Below are 21,444 nucleotides of genomic sequence, written 5' to 3' on the forward strand. Positions count from 1 at the left end.
GAAGAGCGGCCTGTGGGAGATGCATGCAGGGAGGTTTGGGGGGCCTGAGTTAGGGGGCTCTTGCTGTGTGATTTACTACCTGAGGCAGAGATTGGAGTGCTCCTGGGGGACCCCTTGGGAAAGACTGAGGCCACTTCAGAAGTTCACGGAGGGGGCTGGTGCAGTAGCCTAGCGGCTAAAGTCCTAGCCTTGAACACGCCAGAATCCCATGTGGGTGCCAGTTCTTAATCCTGGCAGTCCCGCTTCCCATCCAGCTCCCTGCTTGTGGTCTGTGCAAACCGAGGAGCTGCTGCTTCCCCCACCTAAAATGTATAAAATCCAGCGCTGTGTACCCTGGGTGGCCATTTCCTTCATGGGTGCCTCCCACCAGGGAGCAGTACTCAAACTATTTCTCTTTCTGCTCTCTCTTACCCCCACTCCTTGCTGGAATAAAGACTTCCTGTGTGACTTGCTGTGTCTGGCTTACTGGGTTTCTGGCCTTAGAAGCTAACACAGGGCCTGGCGCAGTAGCCTAGCAGCTAAAGTCCTCATCTTAAATACACACCACGATCCCATATGGGCGACTGTTCTAATCGCAGCAGCCCCGCTTCCCATCCAGCTCCCTGCTTGTGGCCTGGGAAAGCAATCGAGGACGTCCCAAAACTTTGGGACCCTGCACCCGTGTGGGAGACATGGAATAAGTTCCTGGCTCCTGACTTCAGATCGGGTCAGTTCCAGCCGTTGCGGTCGCTTGGGGAGTGAATCGTGGAACAGAAGATCTTCCTCTCTGTCTGTCCTCCTCTCTGTATGTTTGCCTTTCAAATAAAAATAAATTTAGAAAAAAGTTCACGGAAACCGTGTGTGACAACACTATGCATGATTTCACATTTTTAAAAGCTGATATTAGGCCAGTGTTGTGGAGTAGCCGATAAAGCCGCAGCCTGTGACACCGGCATCCCACACGGGCAATGGCTCATGTTCCAGCTGCTCCGCTTTCCATCTAGGTCCCTGCTAACGCCTGGGAAAAGCCACGCACTGTCGTCCAGGGTTGAGCAACCTGCCATCCGTGTGGGGAACCCAGAAGAGGCTCCTGGCTTCAGCCTGGCCCAGCCTGCCTGGAAGAACTCTCTCTGCCTGCCTCTCTCTCTCTCTCTCTCTGTAACTCTGCCTTTCAAATAGATAAATAATAATAATAATAATAATAATAATTTTTAAAAGGTATGAACTCTCCACAACCTTTTTTTGAAGCTCCCGGGTGTTCGGTGGCAGCCCCTTCTGGCCACAGTGTGGCGCTGTAAGACTCTCCGTGAACTTTGACAGGTCCCTGCACCTGCTGGTCCAGGAAGGCAGGCGCAATCTCCTGCCCTGTAAGCTGGAAGGCAGCCTCGCCCCCGGAAGACCGGCTGAAGTGCAGCGCCGCATCCAACTCTTGGGGCCCCGAGTGTGCAAACGCTGGCCGCGAGGGTGTTCAGATCGCGCTAAGGTTTTGCACGAAGCAGGGCCTTTCTGTAGGAGTCTGCAGGAGTAGGAAGCCTGAGGCTGAAGAAGGGCATGTGTGGAACAGGACTTGGTCAACCTCCCCTGACTGCAACTGCTAGGACAGCTGTGGCAGTATAGCGGGAGGACACAGGAAGGGCTGCAAGTTCGTGTACGGACCAGGGGCTGAAACTCCTGCTGGTGCTGCTGAAACATCCGCACAGCCGAGTGTGCTGCGGGCGCGACCTCGTGCTAAGTCAGCCCTCTTGTGGAGAAAACGGGGAGCGCCTTGGGTCTCCAGGGTCTTGAAGGGCAAAATTGTAGCCTTCGTTTTTTAGGGACGCCGCTATTTAGTTTTGACTCTCTCTCTGGGTGGGGATTTCTAGGGAAGACAATTATGTCGTCCCAGGCGAGTTCACGCAACAGCACAAAGATGTCTCACAGCAGAAGGCCAGCCTTGTTTAGGAAAAGAAAGAAGCGAGCAGAGGGGAACCCCGGGGCTAGTTAGTGACTTGGAGGGTCACAGGCCTAGGGTCCCGGGAGCAGGGGCTGGAGGAGAATCCACATCTCCCTGTCAAGGATCTGTCCGCTCTTGTGCCATCCACATGGTGCCGTGAAAGTCCCACCCAGGTAGGCATCCAAAGGTTATTAAGGTCTGCCGAGAAAAATCCCCGGATACCATAAAGAGCCTGGCGGAGCACGAGAGAGGTGCGTACGCATTCGCACATTTCTTTGAGGTTGACTGGGCACGTGCTGGTCGGGCATCTGCTGTGTTCTAGACGCTGGGCTTGACACAGAGATCCCGAAGGCAGCCAGACACACGCGGTGTCTGCCTCCTGGAAGAGGGGGCATGATATTGATACACATATATGAAATCAAGAAGTAACATTAATTCATGGTGCCAAATAAGGGCCACAAAGAACAACGCAGGATTTCGTTTGGTAAAACTGGAGCTGTTCACACGCCCTGGTGTCTCTGGGGAGGCCATGGAAAGAAGGGTGTGTGCATGGTAGTGACACACACCAGGCAGGACGTGGCAGGTGCGCAGAGCCTGGGACGTGCCCTGTTGGCCTTGAGTTGGAGGGAAGCTAGCCAGTTCAGGCTGGCCGGAGGAGGTGGGGGCGGGGAGCAGATGGGAGCGAGGGGAGAGGCTGCCTGTGCGGGATCATGTCCCTAGGAGTAGCAGGCTGAGAGCACAGGCTCCCTGTGGGGGTGGTGGAAGTGAACCCCTCAGCGCCGGCACCCTCTGTGTTTCTGGCAGATGATCCGGAAGCAGTCAGGTTCTCTTGAAGCCCGGTGAAGCTGTGTTGCAGCTCCCACAGCAAGCTCAGAGTTCCCAAGGACGGCTGAGCCCAAGACCCCTCCTCAAATCCCAAACCATCAGATATTCTCAGTTCCTCTATTCCCCCAGCTCTGTCCACCCTCCCGCCCCGTCCGAAGGGGCCCAGGAAGGTCCGTGGAGGTGAGTTCAGGGACACAGGGCCGGTTGGTGGCAGAGCCAGCGTGACCTCAGGCTGTCTCCCGTGACTTCCCACCGCTGCCCCCCCTGCTCAGGCTGGATGCTTTGGAACAGGCAGTTTCATCCTTTCCTTTTTTTGAAACAACACATCAGATTTTGAGAGGCCCCCGGGGGTTGCAGGTGGGTGGGGGCGGCATCTTAGGTGGCTCTCAGGGCATGGGGAGGGGTAGTCGGGGGTGGCCCGGTTAATGATCCGTTCCCTAATGCTGATTCACAGGGGACCATGGAGAACTCAGCCTGGGGCACCTGCGAAGCAGGTGCGTTAGGATCAAAGTGCTCTTGAAGGCAAGGGACACACTTAGGGCAGCTCACCCCGCACCTGGTCATCCCTGGGCTATCACAGCCACCGATCAGTTCAGGAAGATAATGAAACAAGGACTAACTTGGCCTTCCTGCAAAGAGGGACAGCTCCTCCCTGGCGTGTAGCCCAGGGCAGTGACGCAGGCCAGGGCAGAATCTGACTTGGACACGACCTGCCTGAGGGCAGAAGCAGCTAGTTCTGGGGTGTCAGTCCACCCAGCCTGTCCTCATCTGGGCAAGGGAGCAGGGCGGGTGGTGGGTAGAGAGTGGGAGGGGTGCCCAGGGGCTTGCTGTCTGGGAGGTTGTTTTCTGCAATCGCCACAGCCCCGCCACGGACGCCTCTCCCTCACGAAAGGCTCCCCACAAAGAGCTCCCCGTGAGCCGAACACTCTCAAGTCAGAGCTCACCATTTTGGCTCTGGCACCTGGGCACCCCATTTCCCTGTTGCTTGCCCAGCCATAGGCTGAGTGGTTGGCGTGTGGAGGGACATCGTACCTGTGGTCACAGAATTGCCATTTTCGTAATCATTGGATTCGTTTAATTTTTCTTTGTTTAATTTATAATTATTTTTTTGACTTTTTAAGAGAGAAAAGAGAGCATTCGCAGCTGCTGGTTCACTCCCCAGCTGCCCGCCCAGCATGTCTGGGGCTGGTTTGGGTCTTTACCCATCACAGCCCACCCAGGCTTCCCAAGTGGCCCCTACTGGAATAGCTCCCACATTTTTCTGTATATGAGAAGAAAGGGAGTGGGGGAGGAGGTCTCAGAACTCTGCAAATCCATGCGCCATCATGTATGGACACAGCAGCCTCCGAAAGGAACCTAGGCTTGCTTTTGGTCCTCGGGGTGGGGGAGGGGGAGTCCAGTCTCCAGCTGAGCTTGAGACCTGATGCCCTGAGAGCCAGAAGCCCCGGACTTCTGCCAGATTCGCGCGAACACCAGGAAGCTGTTTTGAACTTGTCCTAGATACCATGTGGGAAGCAAACTGGCTGGAACCGGAGCTAAGTGCTCAGCCCTTGCCCTGCCTGCCCTGTTCCCTTGCTCAGGTGAGAAGGACAGACCGGGGTGTACTGATGCCCCAGAACAAGCTGCTCCCGCCCTCGGCTGACGCTCCAGCTACCATGGCTGTTTCCCAACCATTTTGAGTGAGGAAGTAGCTCTTTCTTTTATATTGGTTAGTAACAGTTACAAGTTTAACATTCAGCTGCAAGTTTAACATGCATCATGGAATTGTACCAATAAACAAAAATAAAAATATAGTATCATATTGTCAAGGTACGTGTTTAATTGTTTTATTGGGGAGTAGAGATACCTAATTCGACATATCTTCACTCCTCAGTATGCTAGCCTCCATTATACGGTTCATCCATGACAGTATATGTAATACTTGTTCACCTGTACATCTGATTGTTTTGTATTTTGCATGAACGTTGCCTTGTATCAGAGAGAATATATTTGTCCTTTTGGGACTGGTTTATTTCACTGAGCATAATGGAAGACCGTTTCTTTATCAATGGAATGAAAATTCCAGCTCTGTCACAGGTTGGTAGTAAAAAACTCTGGAAAGCAGAGAACACTGCGGTTGGCACAATCAGACCCTCACTGAGTGCCTGGAGATGCCCACGTGCTTTAGTGAGTCCTGTGCACTGTACACTCCCTCTAACGGGAAGGAGTTACCATGACACCAGGCACATTGCTGCAAAAGTCCCTCCCATCCTGCCCCGTCCACTTGGGCCCTCCCCACACTTCACCTGCTGCCTCTCAGCTACTGTTAGAGACCGCAGAGACACGAGAGATTTCCCCAAACGTGAGATCAAAACGACATGCTGCCTGTGAGAGCAAAAGCGAAAGTGACAGGTGAGAGGACGCGCAGCTCAGAGTGAAGCAGGACTGAGTGGGAGCAGGGCTGGCATGGAGGACTGGGATGGAGGACTGGGATGGAGGACTGGGATGGAGGACTGGGATGGCTTGGGAAAAAGATGCCAGAGCACAGTATCACTGGCTTGTGGGATTTGAGTCAGAGGTTATAGGAACTCAAGGGTATGTTGGCTCTGCCAGGTTAGCCCTGTGTTCGGCATTTTAAAAAAAGATTCATTTATTTTCATTGCAAAGTCAGATATACAGAGAGGAGGAGAGACAGAGAGGAAGATCTTCCATCCAATGATTCGCTCCCCAAGTGACAACAACAGCCAGTGGGCCAGTGCTGTGCTGATACGAAGCCAGGAGCCAGGAGCTTCTTCCAGGTTTCCCACTTGGGTGCAGGGTCCCAAGGCTTTGCGCCATCCTTGACTGCTTTCCCAGGCCACAAGCAGGTTGCTGGATGGGAAGTGGAGCTGCCGGAATTAGAACCGGCACCCATGTGGGATCCTGGTGCGTTCAAGGTGAGGACTTTAGCTGCTATGCTATCACGCTGGGCCCTGTGTTGGACATTTTGAAGGACTTGGGTGGAAAAAAGTTGCAGAAACAAACACAACAGGTGTAATCAGGGACCAGTTGGGGGCCGACACGACCAGAGAAGGCTTTCTGGCAGATTTGAACTTCCAGCTGGATCTTGTCGGCTCAGCAGACTTTGAATGAGCAAAGAGAAGGAAAGTATCCCAAGGGAGGCAGCTGGGGTCGGAGTCTGAGAGGGAGGGAATGAACCTCCTCTGCCTTTTACTGTCTTCCCTTACTCAGCCAGAGTTCAAGCCAAGGATGTGAAGGCGCTTTTGCCCTGGATGATCCTGATGGTGATTGTTTTCTTGATGCTTCTGTTCTGGGAAAATGAGCTGAACGAGCACGAACCGTTGCTAACCTTGGAGCACTTGTACATAGACTACCCCCCGGACGGCGCTGCGGGAAGGTACTGCAACCACCTGATCCAGCAGAGACTCATCAGGGAGCGAGACCACACCTGCAAGAGAAAACACGTCTTCATCCACGAGAGGCCGCAGAAGATCAACAGTGTCTGTCTGTCCACCAAGAAGGCGGCTTGCCTGAACCAGTCCAGCCTCATCTGCTCCCAGAGTGAGACCAAGTTCAGACTAACCGTGTGTGAGCTCACTGCAGGCACCAGATACCCTGCGTGCAGTTACCAGAGCTCAGCCACCCAGGGATTCATCCTTGTTGTCTGCGATGATTTGGGACCAGTGACTTTTGAGGGGTATGTTGAGTAACAGCTGCTGTCCTCTCTGCTCGCTCAGCAGCTGCTGGGCTGGCTGGCTGGCTGGCTGGCTGTGAGGCGAACTGGAATTCTGGACATGGCGTGATGCCTGTGTGGCCACTGGGAATGAACTTGTCCTTTCTAGAATTGTTGAGTTGGCAGTGTCTTATTTTGCTTCAATAAAGAAATCTTCCAAAAAATCAACAAAAAAAAAAAAAAAAAAAAGAGAAAAAGAAAAGAAATCTCCCATGAATTAAACTGTAAACTCTGTGTGTTTTTGTGTTCCTCGTATTTGGGGGTCATTCAGGAGCCAAGAGTGAGTTGGAGGCAGGACTGGGATTGACTAAGGTAGAGTGAATCAGACAGTCATGCCAAGTGTGAGATGGAACACACTGTCCCCCAATCCCACCAGTCGTCAAACCACAGAGTTTTTACTCATCCTTTAAAAAACTCGACATTCATGCAAACATTTCCAAGGTGTGGAATACCTACATTTAAAAGATCTGGTCTGACAGAGTTTGGATTAGAGCTGAATTCTGTGAGTTGTACTATTGTAGATCAAATTCTGCTGTTCAAATATCAAATATGTGTTTACAGGGGATTGCATTGCATTGATTCTACATGTTGTACTAAAATAGTATTTATCTTGATCACTGAGTTTTCTGCTATCTCCTTACATTTTTTAGCTGGAATAAGCAACTCTGTAATTATATCCTAATGCCAGCCCTGACTTTAAGAATAAAAGCAATTGAAATCACCTATCAGGGTCTGTTTGGGTTTGTTTGTTTGTTAATATTTAAAGGGCAGGATTTACAGAGGGTTGCAGAGCTAGAGAGAGGGAGAGAGAGAAAGACCTTCCCTCCTTTGGTTCACTCCCCAAATGGCTACAGTAGCTGGAGTTGGGCTATTATGAAGCCAGGAGCGAGGGGCTTCTTCCTGGTTTCCTGTGTGGGTACAGGGGCCCAAGGTATTGGGCCATCCTCTGTTGCTTTCCCAGGTCGTAGGCAGGGAACTGGATGAGAAGTGGAGCAGTGGCGACTTGAATCAGTGCCAATTTGGGATGCGGGCGCTACAGGCAGAGGATTAGCCCCCAAGGTCTTTTCTAAAGATGGAAGTTACAACACACTACCCTTAGTCCTGTCCGGCAACTCCCTCAGTGTCTTGAGACAAAAGGGGAGTGTGAAAGAGGCTGACTGGTCAGTGGCCATTTCCCTAGTGACAACTGGGTGAGGATCTCCTGGGGAGACAGCGGGGTGCAGGATTCTCACTGTCATACTTTTTGCCCTCTCCAGAGGGCGCAGGGAGGGCTTTGGAGGCAGACCAACGCTGTTCAACACTCAGTTCTGACAGCTGAACTCACAGTTTAGTTCTTGAGGTCCAGCCGTAGGCAGAGCAGCCTCCCTACTGGGGGCCTCTGATTCTGAGCATGCCACGGGATCCCGCTCTCTGATAACAGCCTCCTCATCTGGGAGATGAGGGGCCCCGGCTAGCCCATCTTTGAGCTTCCTTCCAAGTCTGTTGCTCTACAAGTCAATATCCTAGGTGATGTGGAGATTGGTTTTGCTGCAGGTGAGGCTCACTATTGGCAACTGAAGGCCAGATGATGGGGTACCTAATTGTGAGCTGCTTTGATCCTGTGTGTGAGCGCCAGAGATGCATACAAGGGCTGAGAACAGGCCTCATGGGGTCCCGCAGCTCCGAGGGCACTCGCTGTTCCTACCTCCTCAGCTGGGGGACTTGCACAGCTGCAAGTTTAGACCAAATTCCATGCCATCTCAGAGGGAGGCCCTGTGCGTCAGTTGCTGTCTACCTCCACAAATTTTCCGTAAGCATCAAGTTCTGACCGACTGAGTGGATCTATGGGGGATGGCGACCAGGGGCTGTAGAGGATGCTGTGCAACCTTGGAACTTGGCCAGAGGTCGCCGTCCCACAACTTCTTTCCCATGATGGCCTCCTTTCTCCATGGGAATGCTGCCACAGGCTTGGGTGCCACCAAGTGAGTAGGGCCTTGAGCATCTGAGTCCAAGCTGAGTAGGAGCAGCCGGCCCTAGCACAGGACTAGCTGGGTCTTGGTTCCAGCACTTTTTGAGCACAACTCTGAAGTAGATGAAATGTGTCCTTCAGTCCCAGACTTCTAATTTTTTTTTTTAAGTTCTGTTTCCTTTCCTTAGCCATCTCCCTTGGCTGTATTGTCTTTGTTTTTTCTTCCCTTTAGCCTCTAACCTCTCCTCTTCTGAACACAAGCGAAATCTTATAGATGAGCACATTTCCATAACAATGAGAATAACAGCGACTGCAATGGCGTCTGTGCGTGGAGTGCTTTCAGTGATCTTATTTATTTAAAGTTCTACTTAGTTTTGCTTATTTCAAAGGAAGGAAAGAGGGGAGAGAGGGAGAAAGAAAGGAAGGAGGGAGAGAGGATGGGGCGAGGAGAGGCGAGGATATGAGAAGGGAAGGGAAGGGAAGGGAAGGGAAGAGAAGAGAAGAGAAGGGAAGGGAAGGGAAGGGAAGGGAGGGGGAGGGAAGGGAAGGGAAAGGAAGGGAAGGGAAGGGAAGAGAAGGGAAGAGAGAAGAGGGCATTTCCTGTCTGCTAATTCACTGGCTGATTAAAATCTAGACGTTGGAACTCAGCCTGTGCAGGCATCCAAGCATTTGCTCAACACCTGCTGTCTCCCAGAGTACAGATTAGTAGGACACTGGAATTGGAAGCTGAGCTGGGACTGGAAGTCAGAAACTCTGATACTGAATAGGATACCTCAGGCAGTATTTTGTTCTTAAGATTCATTTTATTTTTATTGGAAAGTCAGATATACAGAGAGGAAGAGAGACAGAGAGGAAGATGCCTAAGTGGCTGCAATGGCTGGAGCTGATCTGATCGGAAGCCAGGAGCCAGGAGTTTCCTCTGGTCTCCCATGTGGGTACAGGGTTCCAAGGCCTTGGGCCATGCTCCACTGCTTTCCTAGGCCACAAGCAGAGAGCTGGATGGGAAGCAGGGCCGCTGGAGATCCCTGCTTATTCAAGGTTAGGACTTTAGCCTCTAGGCCACCACACCGGGCCCCCAAACAAGATTCTTGCTTAATATGAACCTTGGGAAGCAGTAGATGCTGAGGAGGTGGCTTCAGTACTGGATTCCTTGTCACTCATTCAGGAGACCCAGATTGAGTTTTGGACTTCTGGTTTCTGCCTGGCCCTAGTCCTGGCTACAGCAAGCATCTGGGGAGTGAACCAGCCAATGAAAGATCTCTCTCTCTCTTTCTCTCAATTGTAGAATTCGTTATTCATAACGTCAGGTAAGTGGAACAAGGCTTTATACAGTGACTTGTAGGACTCAATTTCTTCCTTGTGTCAGCGAGGAAGGCTCAAGGATTCCGAGATAATGTTTATTTCAGGAGGTGATTTTAGAAAAAGCAGAATGTTGAATGAATGGAGGAAGTGGTGATGAGGAGTGAACAAGGGTGGTGACACAGCATCTAGATGTGCAAGGCAAGGAGGCTTTGAGAGGGCAGAGATCAAAGGGGGCAGGAAGGGAACAGGGTCACCGTTAACCATTTTGTCTGGGCTTCTCATGATGTGTTTTCTAGTACTCACTATAAATGAAGCCATGTTCTATCGTTAACCAGTACCACTGTGAAGCTCATGTGTTCAGTTCAAGGTTTGACATAGCATAGAATGATAAAGAAAAGGGGTTCAGAGCTCTGGGGTGGGGGGCTTTCAGCCCCACCCAAAGCAGGAAAAGACCGACAAGTATCCACTGACTAGGGTAAAGAAATATAAAATGAAGGACAACATGGGCCAAACTCCCGAGTGTCAGAAAAGCACAGGTCATTCTGGGTTCAGCTCTGGACAGGGCAGCTTTCACAGAGCAGCAGGCCGCGTTGCGGGCCATCGGGTCTCTGGCTGCCAGAGGGACACTTAGTTCTCTGTGTCCTCGGTTCCACATTGTCTCCTCTGTCAGCCGTGCCCCTCCTCCCTCGGGTGGACTCAATAATAGAAACTCCCAGGAAATAGACACAATTTCACTTCTAACCCTGCAGCAAGCCTGCAGTCTTTTTCAACCGGATCAGCTTGACAAAGGAACTGGTAAAGTCGGATCCCATGACTGGGAATGGGTGGGAAAAGCCATGAGAGGCGGGAAAATGGCATTGTATGTTTCTTCCCGCTTCATTTCTCCAAGTGGTTATCATGTGTCAGATACCAGGGGTGTGAGACCAGGGGTTATAACAAGAGTGAATAGCGTGTGGATACTTTTTCTAATCTAATCAATGAGATTAGGCATAAAGGGACAGTGAAGAGCAAACATACACAGCACCTTACTTCATTCTCACTTTTTTTTTTCATATGGGGAAACTGAGGTTAAATGAGGCAAATTTTGAGTAACTTGAAGTCGGATCTTCAAATTTCACCACTGCTTGTTTTTTCACTCTATCTTACTGCCATTACAGAGTGAAGGGGTGTGTCCGTGTCACTTCTGGGAATAACTGTAGTGGGGAAAAGAGCACCGTCTCCTTAAGAGTTTCCTTGTTTTTATCTTTGTGTCTCTGGTGCAGAGAAGACTGCCCTGGCTCTGCGATGGAGACTTCTCTGCTGCTGCTGCTGCTTAGCCTGGGCGTGGTTCTTGCAGGAGCTTCAGAAGTTACGGAGATAAGGAAAGAAGAATTTGCAGAGCAGAATCTGCACAATGACGTGGCAAAACAGGCTGTTGAGATATTAATGAATGTGACCCTGCTGGATACAAACACCAGTCTCATTGTGTCCAAGAATATTATGTCTTCCTCATTATTGAAATTTGGAGAGTTTCCTTACGGCATCCCTAAGGTACACAGGCTAAGTGATGCCAAAGGTTGTTGCAATGAAATGATGATCTGGAGAAAGCTTTCCAAAGTCAATGGTTCATGTGGGCTGAGCAACATCTTTCCCCACGGCGCTGAGGAAATGACCTGCGGGATCCAGAAGGTCCCCAGGTGCAGCTGCAGGCGTGGGAAGCGCCTTGGTGTCAGCAGCTGTGGCAGTGCGGATCTGGAGCTTTCTGTGTGCCAGCTCCCCGCAGGCACACAGTTTCCCAGGTGCCAATACCACAGTGTGACCTCACTGAAGAAGTTGTTGATGGTGCTGACAGGCCACTCTCTGATGAGCTGGCTCGTCAGTGGCTCAAAGCTGTAAGCCCCACAGGCCTTTGAAACGGGGCCCACCTAAGGAGGACATAGTCATGTTGGTTCCTGTTTCTTTCCTTTTACTATCTACATCTAGCATCTAGTGCAACAGTAAATTCTTAATTATGTGTACTAATTAGAGAAATGAAAATTCCCAAACTGGATAATTCCATGAACATTTACAACTGATCCTGGGGTGCAGATTCATATTCATCTCTCCCTGCTTTCCTTCCTCCCTTCTTTGAAACAAGCTGAAAGAAATTGAGCGCTGTGCTAGTTTACTCATGAAGTGGGGAAGCTGAGTCTATCCACCTGGGTGAAATTTAAGGCGAAGTTCTAAAACTCATGTGGATGATGAGACGTGAATGGTTCTGCCAATGAGATCTTCAGCAGTGCAGTGAAGGAGTGCCCACCCCAATCTCTTCATTGTGCCCACAGCGCCCATGCCCACCCACGTGGACAAGGGTCTGACCATCCTCCAGGACATGTCAAGGGAAACAGCCTTTGACTGGGCATCGCCTCATCCAATACTGCTCGTCACCATTCCCCCACCCTCAGCTCCGTCTCACGGGTTGCTGCCAGAAGAAATAAAAGCTCTGATAGTCATAATCTTGCCACCCTGTGGCTGTGGGAGCGTGATGGCAAGCCAAGGAAGAATGAAGGAGACGTTAAGATGGAAATAGGAAGTCTGTGCCAAGTTCCAGGCGGGACTGATTTTTCATCTTGATGTTTTCTGATGTTTTAATGATTTTTCCAGTTGTTTGCAAGTCTTCATGATTCAACTTACTGCAGAAAGCATGGACGGTTGTCCTGCTCACGCTGTGTGCCCACATGCTTCTGTTTCTGACACTTATGTCTTCCTTCCATCCTCAAGCCATCCTATTGCAGTGTTCTCAGTTTCAATAAATGCATGTCAATGAATATTATACCACTGTGACATTTTTCTTGTATCTGACTTCTTACAAGTGAATTTTCAGGTCACGGGCTAGCATGCGACATTCTGGCAAGAGGCAAAACTAAAGGACAGGAGCTGAAAGATTTAGAAATACAAGGGACCTGGACACACTCTCAGGCAAGCAAACCAGTTACTCCCAGATACTGATTTCATTAGGTTTCTTCCAGTAAACCATTATAAAGATCTGAGGGTCTTGTAATAGAAAAAAAAAAAAAGGAAAAGGAAAAATCACAGAGACTCAGTAACATAATTAACAATCTTATTGTTTATGCTAATGGTGCTGGGCATTGGGTTACAGGTGGGTGACCATCCCCTTGTCCTCAGACTAACACTCAACTACAGAGGATCCCCTGACATCCCTGTCAAACCAGGGTCTTCCACATGTTCATCATCACCTTTATCAGGCAGTGGACCACTCAGAGCTTGGGAGTTCCCATGCGTCTGATATGATTGCCAAGGGTAACCTGTGAGGAATAAGCATCTAACCTTGAGAAGGCAAGAAGCTTCACACCAGCTCCTGGCTTGCTGTGACCAACCATGCTGAACCACAAAGAATTCCCAACATTTCCCCAAGGTTTTTCATCTTGGTGCAGAAAGATTACACTGGAACTGCAGAACTCTGACAATCAACATTTCGGTGGATGACAGCACAGTCTTGCACCTGCTTTCCTGATCAGCATAGTGGCAGCGTAACTGAATGTTCACTGGGTTTGGCCAACAGGTGTGTAACCTGCAGGTGTGTGATGAGCAACCAGAAGGGAGAGGGAGAAGAGATTGCTGCATCTTAAAGGTTTCTTCTCCTCAGGAAAACTCAGGCACTATCTGTGTTAGATAGAAAAAAAAAAAAAAACAAACTTGCTTATAATCATGCTGAAAGGTAATGGTGAAACATCCCTAACAAGTTGCACCCTTCAAGATTGTTTTGAAGATAAAATCATGGTTCCTGTTCTTTTTGTTGCACTACATCAGGGCACTGTGCTAAGTATACAACAACAAAATTACCAAGGGTAGCATTTGATCTACTGGTTAAGCTATTGATTGGCATACCTACATTCCATAATAGGTGTTGGGGTTCAAGCCCACACTCCACACCTTGGGAAACAGCAAGTGATGTTGAAGTGGTTGGGTCCTACCAAATCATGTAGAAAACCTGGTCTGAGTTTTCAGTTCCTGGCTTCTGCCAGAAACTGAAATTGTGACCAATTGAAAGCGAAGCAGCAGATGGGATCCCTCTGAAATAAAATTTTAAAATCATTTCCAGGCTCTGTGCAATAGCCTAGTGGCTGGGTCCTTGCTTTGCATGCGCTAGGATCCCATAGGGGCATTGAGTCCTGTCCCGGCTACTCCACTTTCCATCCAGCTCCTGCCTCTGGCCTGGAAAAGCAGCACAGGATAGCTCAAAGCCTTGGGACCCTGCACCCATGTGGGAGACCTGGAGGAAGCTCCTGGCTTCGGATCAAATCAGCTCAACTCTGTCTATTGTGGCCACTTGAGGAGTGAGTCAGCAGACAGATCTTTTTCTCTGTCTCTCTTCTTTGTAAATCTGCCTTCCCGATAAAAATAAATAAATCTTTTTTTTTTAGAAAAATAATTTGCAATTTATAGATGACTGACAAAGGGTTGATGACTTTAATGTAAAAAGAGGTCATCAATTTGATAAGGTGAATATTCATATAGAAAAACCAGTAAGGGACACATGAAAATTAACCAAAAGAGAAATAAATGGTCATTCAACATTAAAAATTTTTTCTGGGCCCGGCGCGGTGGCGCAAGTGGTTAAGTCCTCGCCTTGCACGCCCGGGATCCCATATGGGCGCCGGTTCTAATCCCGGCAGCCCCGCTTCCCTTCCAGCTCCCTGCCTGTGGCCTGGGAAAGCAGTTGAGGACGGCCCAAAGCTTTGGGACCCTGCACCCGCGTGGGAGACCCGGAAGAGGCTCCTGGCTTCGGATCGGCATAGTATCGACCCGTTGCGGCTCACTTGGGGAGTGAATCATCGGATGGAAGATCTTCCTCTCTGTATCTCCTCTCTGTATATCCGCCTTTCCAATAAAAAATAATAAAAATAAATCTTTAAAAAAAAAAATTTTTTTTCTTCCTACTAGATGTATTATGAATAAAAACAGTGTACTATCACATTTTCCCTTACGCAATCTGCAGAAGCAATAGTTCAGAAATATCATGTAGTGGGGGGCTGGTGCTGTGTGCCGTTTACAGCATCAACACCCCACATGGGCGCTAGTTCAAGTCCTGACTACTCCATTTCCAATCCAGCTCCTTGATAACACACCTGGGAAAGCAACAGAAGATAATCCAAGTGCTTGAGAGATCTGCTACCTATGTGAGAGACTTGAATGGAACCCCTACCTCCTGGTTTTAGCCTGGCCCAGGCCTGGCTGTTGTGGTCATTTGGAGAATGAACCAGCAGATAGGACAGCTCTCTCTTTGTAACTCTGCCTTTCAAATAAAAATAAAAATTTAAAAAAGTGACCTAGCAGTGGCATGGCATAAATGTGGGAAAGGAGATGTTTGTGTGCACTCATCCAAGGAAACCAAGGTGGCAGTTTGCAGTCTTTCTGGAGAGCAGCTGGAGTGAAGCCCAGGTTCATTTGGAGGATCTCTATCCACTGTTCTAAATTACTTCGCCCTTGATACCCCTCCCTCTTCTACAAGGTTCAGGAAAGAGACTCAAGCCAGTCAGCACTGGTCCCGGGGACTTTGAGATGTGGCCTGGGGACTTGCCTTGCCCAGGATCAAAGGGCAGGGTCACAGAGCGGGCAGAGCCCTGGGCAAGCCAGCACTCCCGGCTGTGCTGTCACGCACGTCCAGTTCAGGGCGTTCTAGCTGCTCTGTATTTGGCAACCTGAGAATTTGAGCTGAGTTCTCCGGTCTGTCGCACTAAACACCCTTGCTGAGGGCTTTGCCTGGCACAGGCAATGGGGGTTAGTTAGAGCAAGCTCATGGAGGGAGAAAGGCCTGGGGGGGGGAGGGGATCTTGCCCAGGAACACACAGCCTGGGACCCTCACTTCCATGTCTGACACTGCTTCTCACATCTCCCCTTACCTCCTGTCCTCACGCCAAGTCCTTATTCTGGCCTCCTGACTCCACCGTGTACCCAGCACACTTTTTCCTTTTGCTTCTTGCTCTAGCTTCTGTCTTCTGCTTTGGTGTTAAATCTTGCAGATTCATTTGTGTGCTCTTTTCTGCATATTCTGCATCCAATATTCGCTGTTGAGGTGCGGAGTGACAAGTGGGGAGATTTCTAGAGCCAAGACTAAACGTACAATTCTCATTCAAAGGCTGCCATTCCATCTGTGCTGGTTTCAGCCCCTTTGGAGCCACTACCTGTGTCAGTACAAGTTGTTGGGCTGAACTGATGAGCCAGAGGATAAGCTGGCTCATCAGAAGATAAGAGAGCTTATCACAAGCCAGGAATACCTGATAGCTTTGAAACACCACAAACGACAGAAGAAAACTTCACTAGCCTCCGCGTTAGCTTTGCCAAGGTCAAGCAGATGCTCCCATCCAAAGATGTTTGGCATGTTGAATCTGTGCAGATCAACACCCACCATGACGACACATCACAGGCGTGTGCAAACTGAGGAGCTGCTGCCTTCCCCCATCCCCCACACCTAAAATGCGTAAAAGTCTAGCACTGTGTGCCCTGGGTGGCCATTTCCTCATGGGTCACCGTGCCGTGTGGAAGTGGCCCCAGGCAGTCTCCCATCAGGGAGCAGTGGTCAGACTATTTCTCTTTCTGCTCTCTCTCTTCCCCACTTCTTGCTGGAATAAAGACCTCCTGTGTGACTTGCTGTGTCTGGCTTATTGGGTTTGTGGCCATAGAAGCTAACACAGTGACACCTGGGGATGTACTTGGGCCCAGGGGAAAAAGGAAAGAACACAAATACAAAATATAAAGGGCTTATAACCAACAAAATCAGTTTGAAGAAGAATACGTCTGGAAAAATTCTATGATGCCAATTCTTTTATTTGGAAATTTAAAAACTATTTCAAAATTTATTTGAAAGAGAGAGAAAACACTCCGCTGTGTTGTTTCACTCCCCAGCTGTGCAAAGCAGCTGAGATACCAGCTTCTTAACAGGCATCTCCATGGATGCATCAAACACCTGCCTCTATACTTGTAGAGTTGCAGAGACAGAGAGGTCTCCATCCACTGGTTCACCCCCCAGATGGCTGCAGTGGCCAGAGCTGAGCCAATCCAAAACCAGAGGCCAGGATTTCTTCCAGGTCTCTCATGTGCTGCAGGGCCCCCTTGTGCTGCTTTGCTAGGCCATAAGAATAGAGCTAGACCCAGCACCCACATGGAATCCCAGGCGTGAAAGGCGAGCACCTTAACCAATACACTATCGCACCGGGCCCTAAATTTTATTTATTTTTAATGCAAAGTCAGATTTACAGAGAAAAGGAGAGCCCAAAAATCTTCTATCTGCTAGTACATTCCCCAAGTGGCTGCAACTGCCAGAGCAGAGCTAATCTGATCCAAAGTCAGAATATATTAGTCCACCTTGACTGGTCTAGTCCTTCTTCTTCTTCCTTTTCTTCATCTTCTTCTCTTTTTTTTCACACTTTAAACCTGTGCAGCACTTCCCCGGAGACATGCTGTCTTCATGTTTAGGCAGCGCAGGACCCTCTCCTCTGCTTTAGTGCCACACAGCAGCCATGCGCCCCAGGAACTTCCTCTACCCATGATGAAGCTCGAGGTGGATGAACAAACTGAGGCAATTTGTAGCAAAATGAATTTCATTGAGAAGAGCAGAAGGATGGAAAGAGCAGAGGGCAGGCTGCTGGGAAAACAGCTGGGGGAGACTTCTTCAGCAGGAGGTCATTGCGAGCAAATCGTCTGGGGGGTCATTCTCTTTGCTAAGTTTTCAGGAGTGCCTTTCCGGAAAACGTTTCTTAAATGGTGAGCCCATTTTCTTTACCTCACTTTTGGCTGTGACTTGTGCAGACAGAGAGAAAATTCTATCTTGGGGCTTTCTGGGGCTGGGGGCCAGGAGGGGACATCTGCGCTGTTCATCACACGCCTGGGACTAGACACAGACAACTCCAGCCGCCTGACCTTCAGCGTGGCCTTGGCAGCGGAGTCTGCTTTTCTCCCCAATAAATAAAGATTTGCTTTGTGTCTCTGTTATTATCACTTTTATTTTCTAGCTCTTAAACCCAGCAAGGTTAAGAAATGTTCCACCTTGCTGGAGGGGCCCCTTTTGTTTTCTCTGGTTTCTGCCGTACTTGTTCTAAACAACTCCTTTCAGTGGCCAAGTGCCATTCACTCTGAACACAGTAATAGAGCTGCACAAGGTGAGACATGCTCAGGTCAGTGTGCAAATTCTCTGGAAACAAGAAAGGATCGGGGTTCCAGTGTGGTAGCCTAGTGGCTAAAGTTCTCGCCTTGTCGTTCATATCCCCGCTGCTCCACTTGCCTTCCAGCTCCCTGCTTTAGGCCTGGGAAAGCAGTTGAGGATGGCCCAAAGCTTTGGGACCCTGCATCCTTGTGGGAGACCTGGAGGAAGTTCCTGGCTCCTGGCTTTGGATTGGCTCAGCTCCAGCCATTGCGGCTGCTTGGGGAGTGAATCATTGGACGGAAGATCTTCCTGTCTCTCCTCTTCTCTATATGTTTACCTTTCCAATAAAAAAAAAGCAATCTTTGAAATAAATAAATAAATAAATAATTTAAAGAAAAGAAAGGGGTCAGGAGTGAAGACTGATGCCACTTGAGGGCTACGTCAGCTTGGGACACGTCAGTCCGTCTTCTCAGACACAAGGATCAGAGGAAGACAGGAAGAGACTGCAATGGCCAGCTCACCACAGGGGCGATCAGAATGGAGACTGAGAGTGAACGGGTGCCAACCACCCGTACAATCACCCTGTTGACACTGCCCCTTGTGGCTGCTGTTATCTCACCCTGGGACCCCTGTGGTGGCCTCTGCTAGGAGGGTGGGGGGGACGACACAGCAGAACAGTAACTTCACTCACTTGAAAGTGAGTGAGGTAAACAGAGATCGAAGCTGCTAGTATTAGTCAAAATGAGGACCTTAGGTCATTGTTACAAAGTAACTACTTTGTTTCCCCCTTAATTGTAACTTAGAGATTCTGTGAAGCCTGTGCCCGTGACCTTGGGGGAACCAGTGATGCATGACCTGAAGCAGAGTGTATTCTCAAGGTCAACTGCTGACAAAGCTGAATCCATCCCACATCCAGGTTGGCAGCCCTGGCTTTAGGAAACAGGAAGAGGATCAGCGTTCTCCATAGCATTCCACAATGGTTGCTTGCTTTCTGGGTGATGGTTCTTATCTCTACATTGGGATTGGATTCAACAATGCATTAGAAAGTCAACTGGGATCCTCAATAGCTTTAAGCAAAGTTCTTCTTTCTCATGGAAAAGACATTTGCAGCTATGGAGCTCCAGGACTGGCATGGAGTGTCATGTTGCAGGTGATCATGAGGTATCAGTTCGCAGAGTCCACTCTGCTGACCATGCAGTGTGGATTCTCTTCTGAAGGAGAAATGGACAATGAAATACCAGTCAGTACTTGCACATATGGGTCAGCTCCAAGAGAATGCTAGGTAGGCCCAAGGGAGTTACTTTTTTTTTTTTTCCTTTAAATGTTTATTTATTTTTGTTGCAAAGTCACATATACAGAGAGGAGAAACAGAGAAGAATATCTTCCATCCGATGATTCACTCCCCAAGTGACCATAATGGCTCGTACTGTGCTGATCTGAATGCAGGAGCCAGGAACTTCCCCCAGGTCCCCCACACGGGTGCAGGGTCCCAAAGCCTTGGGCCATCCTCGACTGCTTTCCCAGACTACAAGCAGGGAGCTGGATGGGAAGCGAGGCCACCAGGATTAGAACCGATGCCCATAAGGAATACTGGTGCGTTCAAGGTGAGGACTTTAGCTGCTAGGCCACCATGCTGGGGCCAGAACTCCATGTCTTTAACATAGGAAGTTATGCTACCTTTAGTCCTTGAGGTGTTGAGTTAACAGCATGTGTACTAAAATTTACAATTTTGTATATCCAAAAGACACAGAGAAACAACAAGGTCACGCAGAGAGCAAGCGTGACCACATCAATGAACATTCCCATGCTCAGAGCTGCACTTCCTGCTTTCCTAGGACAGCCCCAGGTCCCTGGGCTCTCTGGCTCTGTAAGAAAGGCAGGGTGACCCTCACAGTCACAGAGCTGAGTTGCTGCTATCCTCAAGGACTGAGGTTTTGGTGTAGATGTGTTGGATTTAGAAAAGAAATGAAAACTTTTTCCTGCATGGAAATTTGAGAAGCAAATTCACATGGCACCTGTTCAGAGAAGTTTTTTTTTTTTTTTTCTTCAAGCTAATGTTGATTTTGGAACTTGGTTTTTGGTGTCATTTATTTTGGGAGAAAACAAAAGCAGACGCTCGTGTGCGTAGGTATGTGATTGAGTCTGTGTGTGTTGAATCAAGTCTGAACAGTTTCCCTTACACCTCTGCTCTTACCTGATCTAACGAGAACAACTTGTATTAACCATTGAACTATGAAACATGCTCTGCTATATTTATAGTTAATGTTCTTAATTTTTGAAAGATATTCTTTTGAGTGTTGGGCTATTTTACTTTGAGTTTTAGAAAGAATGTGTGTTTGTGGGGTGTGTGTTCTGTATGTATGTGGTGTGGGGTGTGTGTTCTGTATGTATGTGTGTTTGTGGGGTGTGTGTTCTGTATGTATGTGGTATGGGGTGTGTGTTCTGTATGTATGTGGTGTGGGGTGTGTGTTCTGTATGTATGTGTGTTTGTGGGGTGTGTGTTCTGTATGTGTGTGTGTTTGTGGGGTGTGTGTTCTGTATGTATGTGGTGTGGGGTGTGTGTTCTGTGTGTATGTGTGTTTGTGGGGTGTGTGTTCTGTATGTATGTGTGTTTGTGGGGTGTGTGTTCTGTATGTATGTGTGTTTGTGGGGTGTGTGTTCTGTATGTATGTGTGTTTGTGGGGTGTGTGTTCTGTATGTGTGTGTGGTGTGGGGTGTGTGTTCTGTATGTATGTGTGTTTGTGGGGTGTGTGTTCTGTATGTATGTGTTTGTGGGGTGTGTGTTCTGTATGTATGTATGTGGTGTGGGGTGTGTGTTCTGTATGTATGTGTGTTTGTGGGGTGTGTGTTCTGTATGTATGTGTGTTTGTGGGGTGTGTGTTCTGTATGTGTGTGTGGTGTGGGGTGTGTGTTCTGTATGTATGTGGTGTGTGTGTGTGTATGTGTGAGAGAGAATAATATGAATACAACGATCTGCATTCATTTTTATAAAAATTTGCAGCCTATTGTTTCCCCAGATCTACTTTTCTTTTCCAGTACAAATTCTGTGATTGCATTCTCTACATTCTATTGTCCTGCCTATTTTTTTTCTGTGATAAACTATGCAATTATAAAATAAACACCAACAATACCAATATTCACCTTAATATTATAGGGAGAAAGTTATCAAAATCTACCTAGTTATCAAAATCTTTCACAGACCTTGTAGAAGCATATGATCATAAGCTAGACAAAGCACAGATAATCGCCCCTAACTGCGTTCTGGAGTCAGGCTGGCTCTGGAATGGAATCGTCAAAGTTGGGCTGCAGTTTGGCTCTGAAGGTTTATTTTTCGTTGTTACCTTTGATGGGCTGCTTCTATTTGTTAGCTGCTGTGTGTTTTAAGGCACGGCCTGTGTACTGGTCCTAGAGCAGGAACTGTGTGGAAAGGAGTAAAAGACTCAATATCTTACACTGTTGATTCTCTGTTTCCCTACAGGGAGGATCTTTTTCTCCTGATTTTCCCAACCTGATCCCTAATATGAAGTTTGCTTAAGGGTGTGAAGCTCCGAAATTTAAGCATGCTTCAAAGTGCTTGTAAGAAGTATAAATCCCATGCTGGTGAAAGTTTAGGATTTTAATTT

General features: G+C 48.7%; 2 protein-coding genes across 2 annotated transcripts; both read left to right on the forward strand.

Moving 5' to 3' along the window:
- Positions 1–5,988: 5,988 nt before the first annotated feature.
- Positions 5,989–6,426, forward strand: RNASE12 (ribonuclease A family member 12 (inactive)). The gene has a single exon (XM_040969651.1). The coding sequence runs from the start codon at positions 5,989–5,991 to the stop codon at positions 6,424–6,426; it is 438 nt and encodes a 145-aa protein (XP_040825585.1).
- Positions 6,427–10,983: 4,557 nt separating this feature from the next.
- Positions 10,984–11,574, forward strand: RNASE11 (ribonuclease A family member 11 (inactive)). Its single transcript, XM_040969301.1, has one exon. The coding sequence runs from the start codon at positions 10,984–10,986 to the stop codon at positions 11,572–11,574; it is 591 nt and encodes a 196-aa protein (XP_040825235.1).
- Positions 11,575–21,444: the final 9,870 nt, after the last annotated feature.

This window comes from Ochotona curzoniae, unplaced genomic scaffold (genome assembly GCF_017591425.1).
Source record: "Ochotona curzoniae isolate NIBS_2020 unplaced genomic scaffold, NIBS_Ocur_1.0 scaffold_4701, whole genome shotgun sequence".
NCBI lineage: Eukaryota > Metazoa > Chordata > Mammalia > Lagomorpha > Ochotonidae > Ochotona > Ochotona curzoniae.

Excerpts from the sequence above, each read along its gene's own strand:
- RNASE12 (XM_040969651.1), top strand. The coding sequence starts at position 5,989 with ATGATCCTGATGGTGATTGTTTTCTTGATGCTTCTGTTCTGGGAAAAT.
- RNASE11 (XM_040969301.1), top strand. The coding sequence starts at position 10,984 with ATGGAGACTTCTCTGCTGCTGCTGCTGCTTAGCCTGGGCGTGGTTCTT.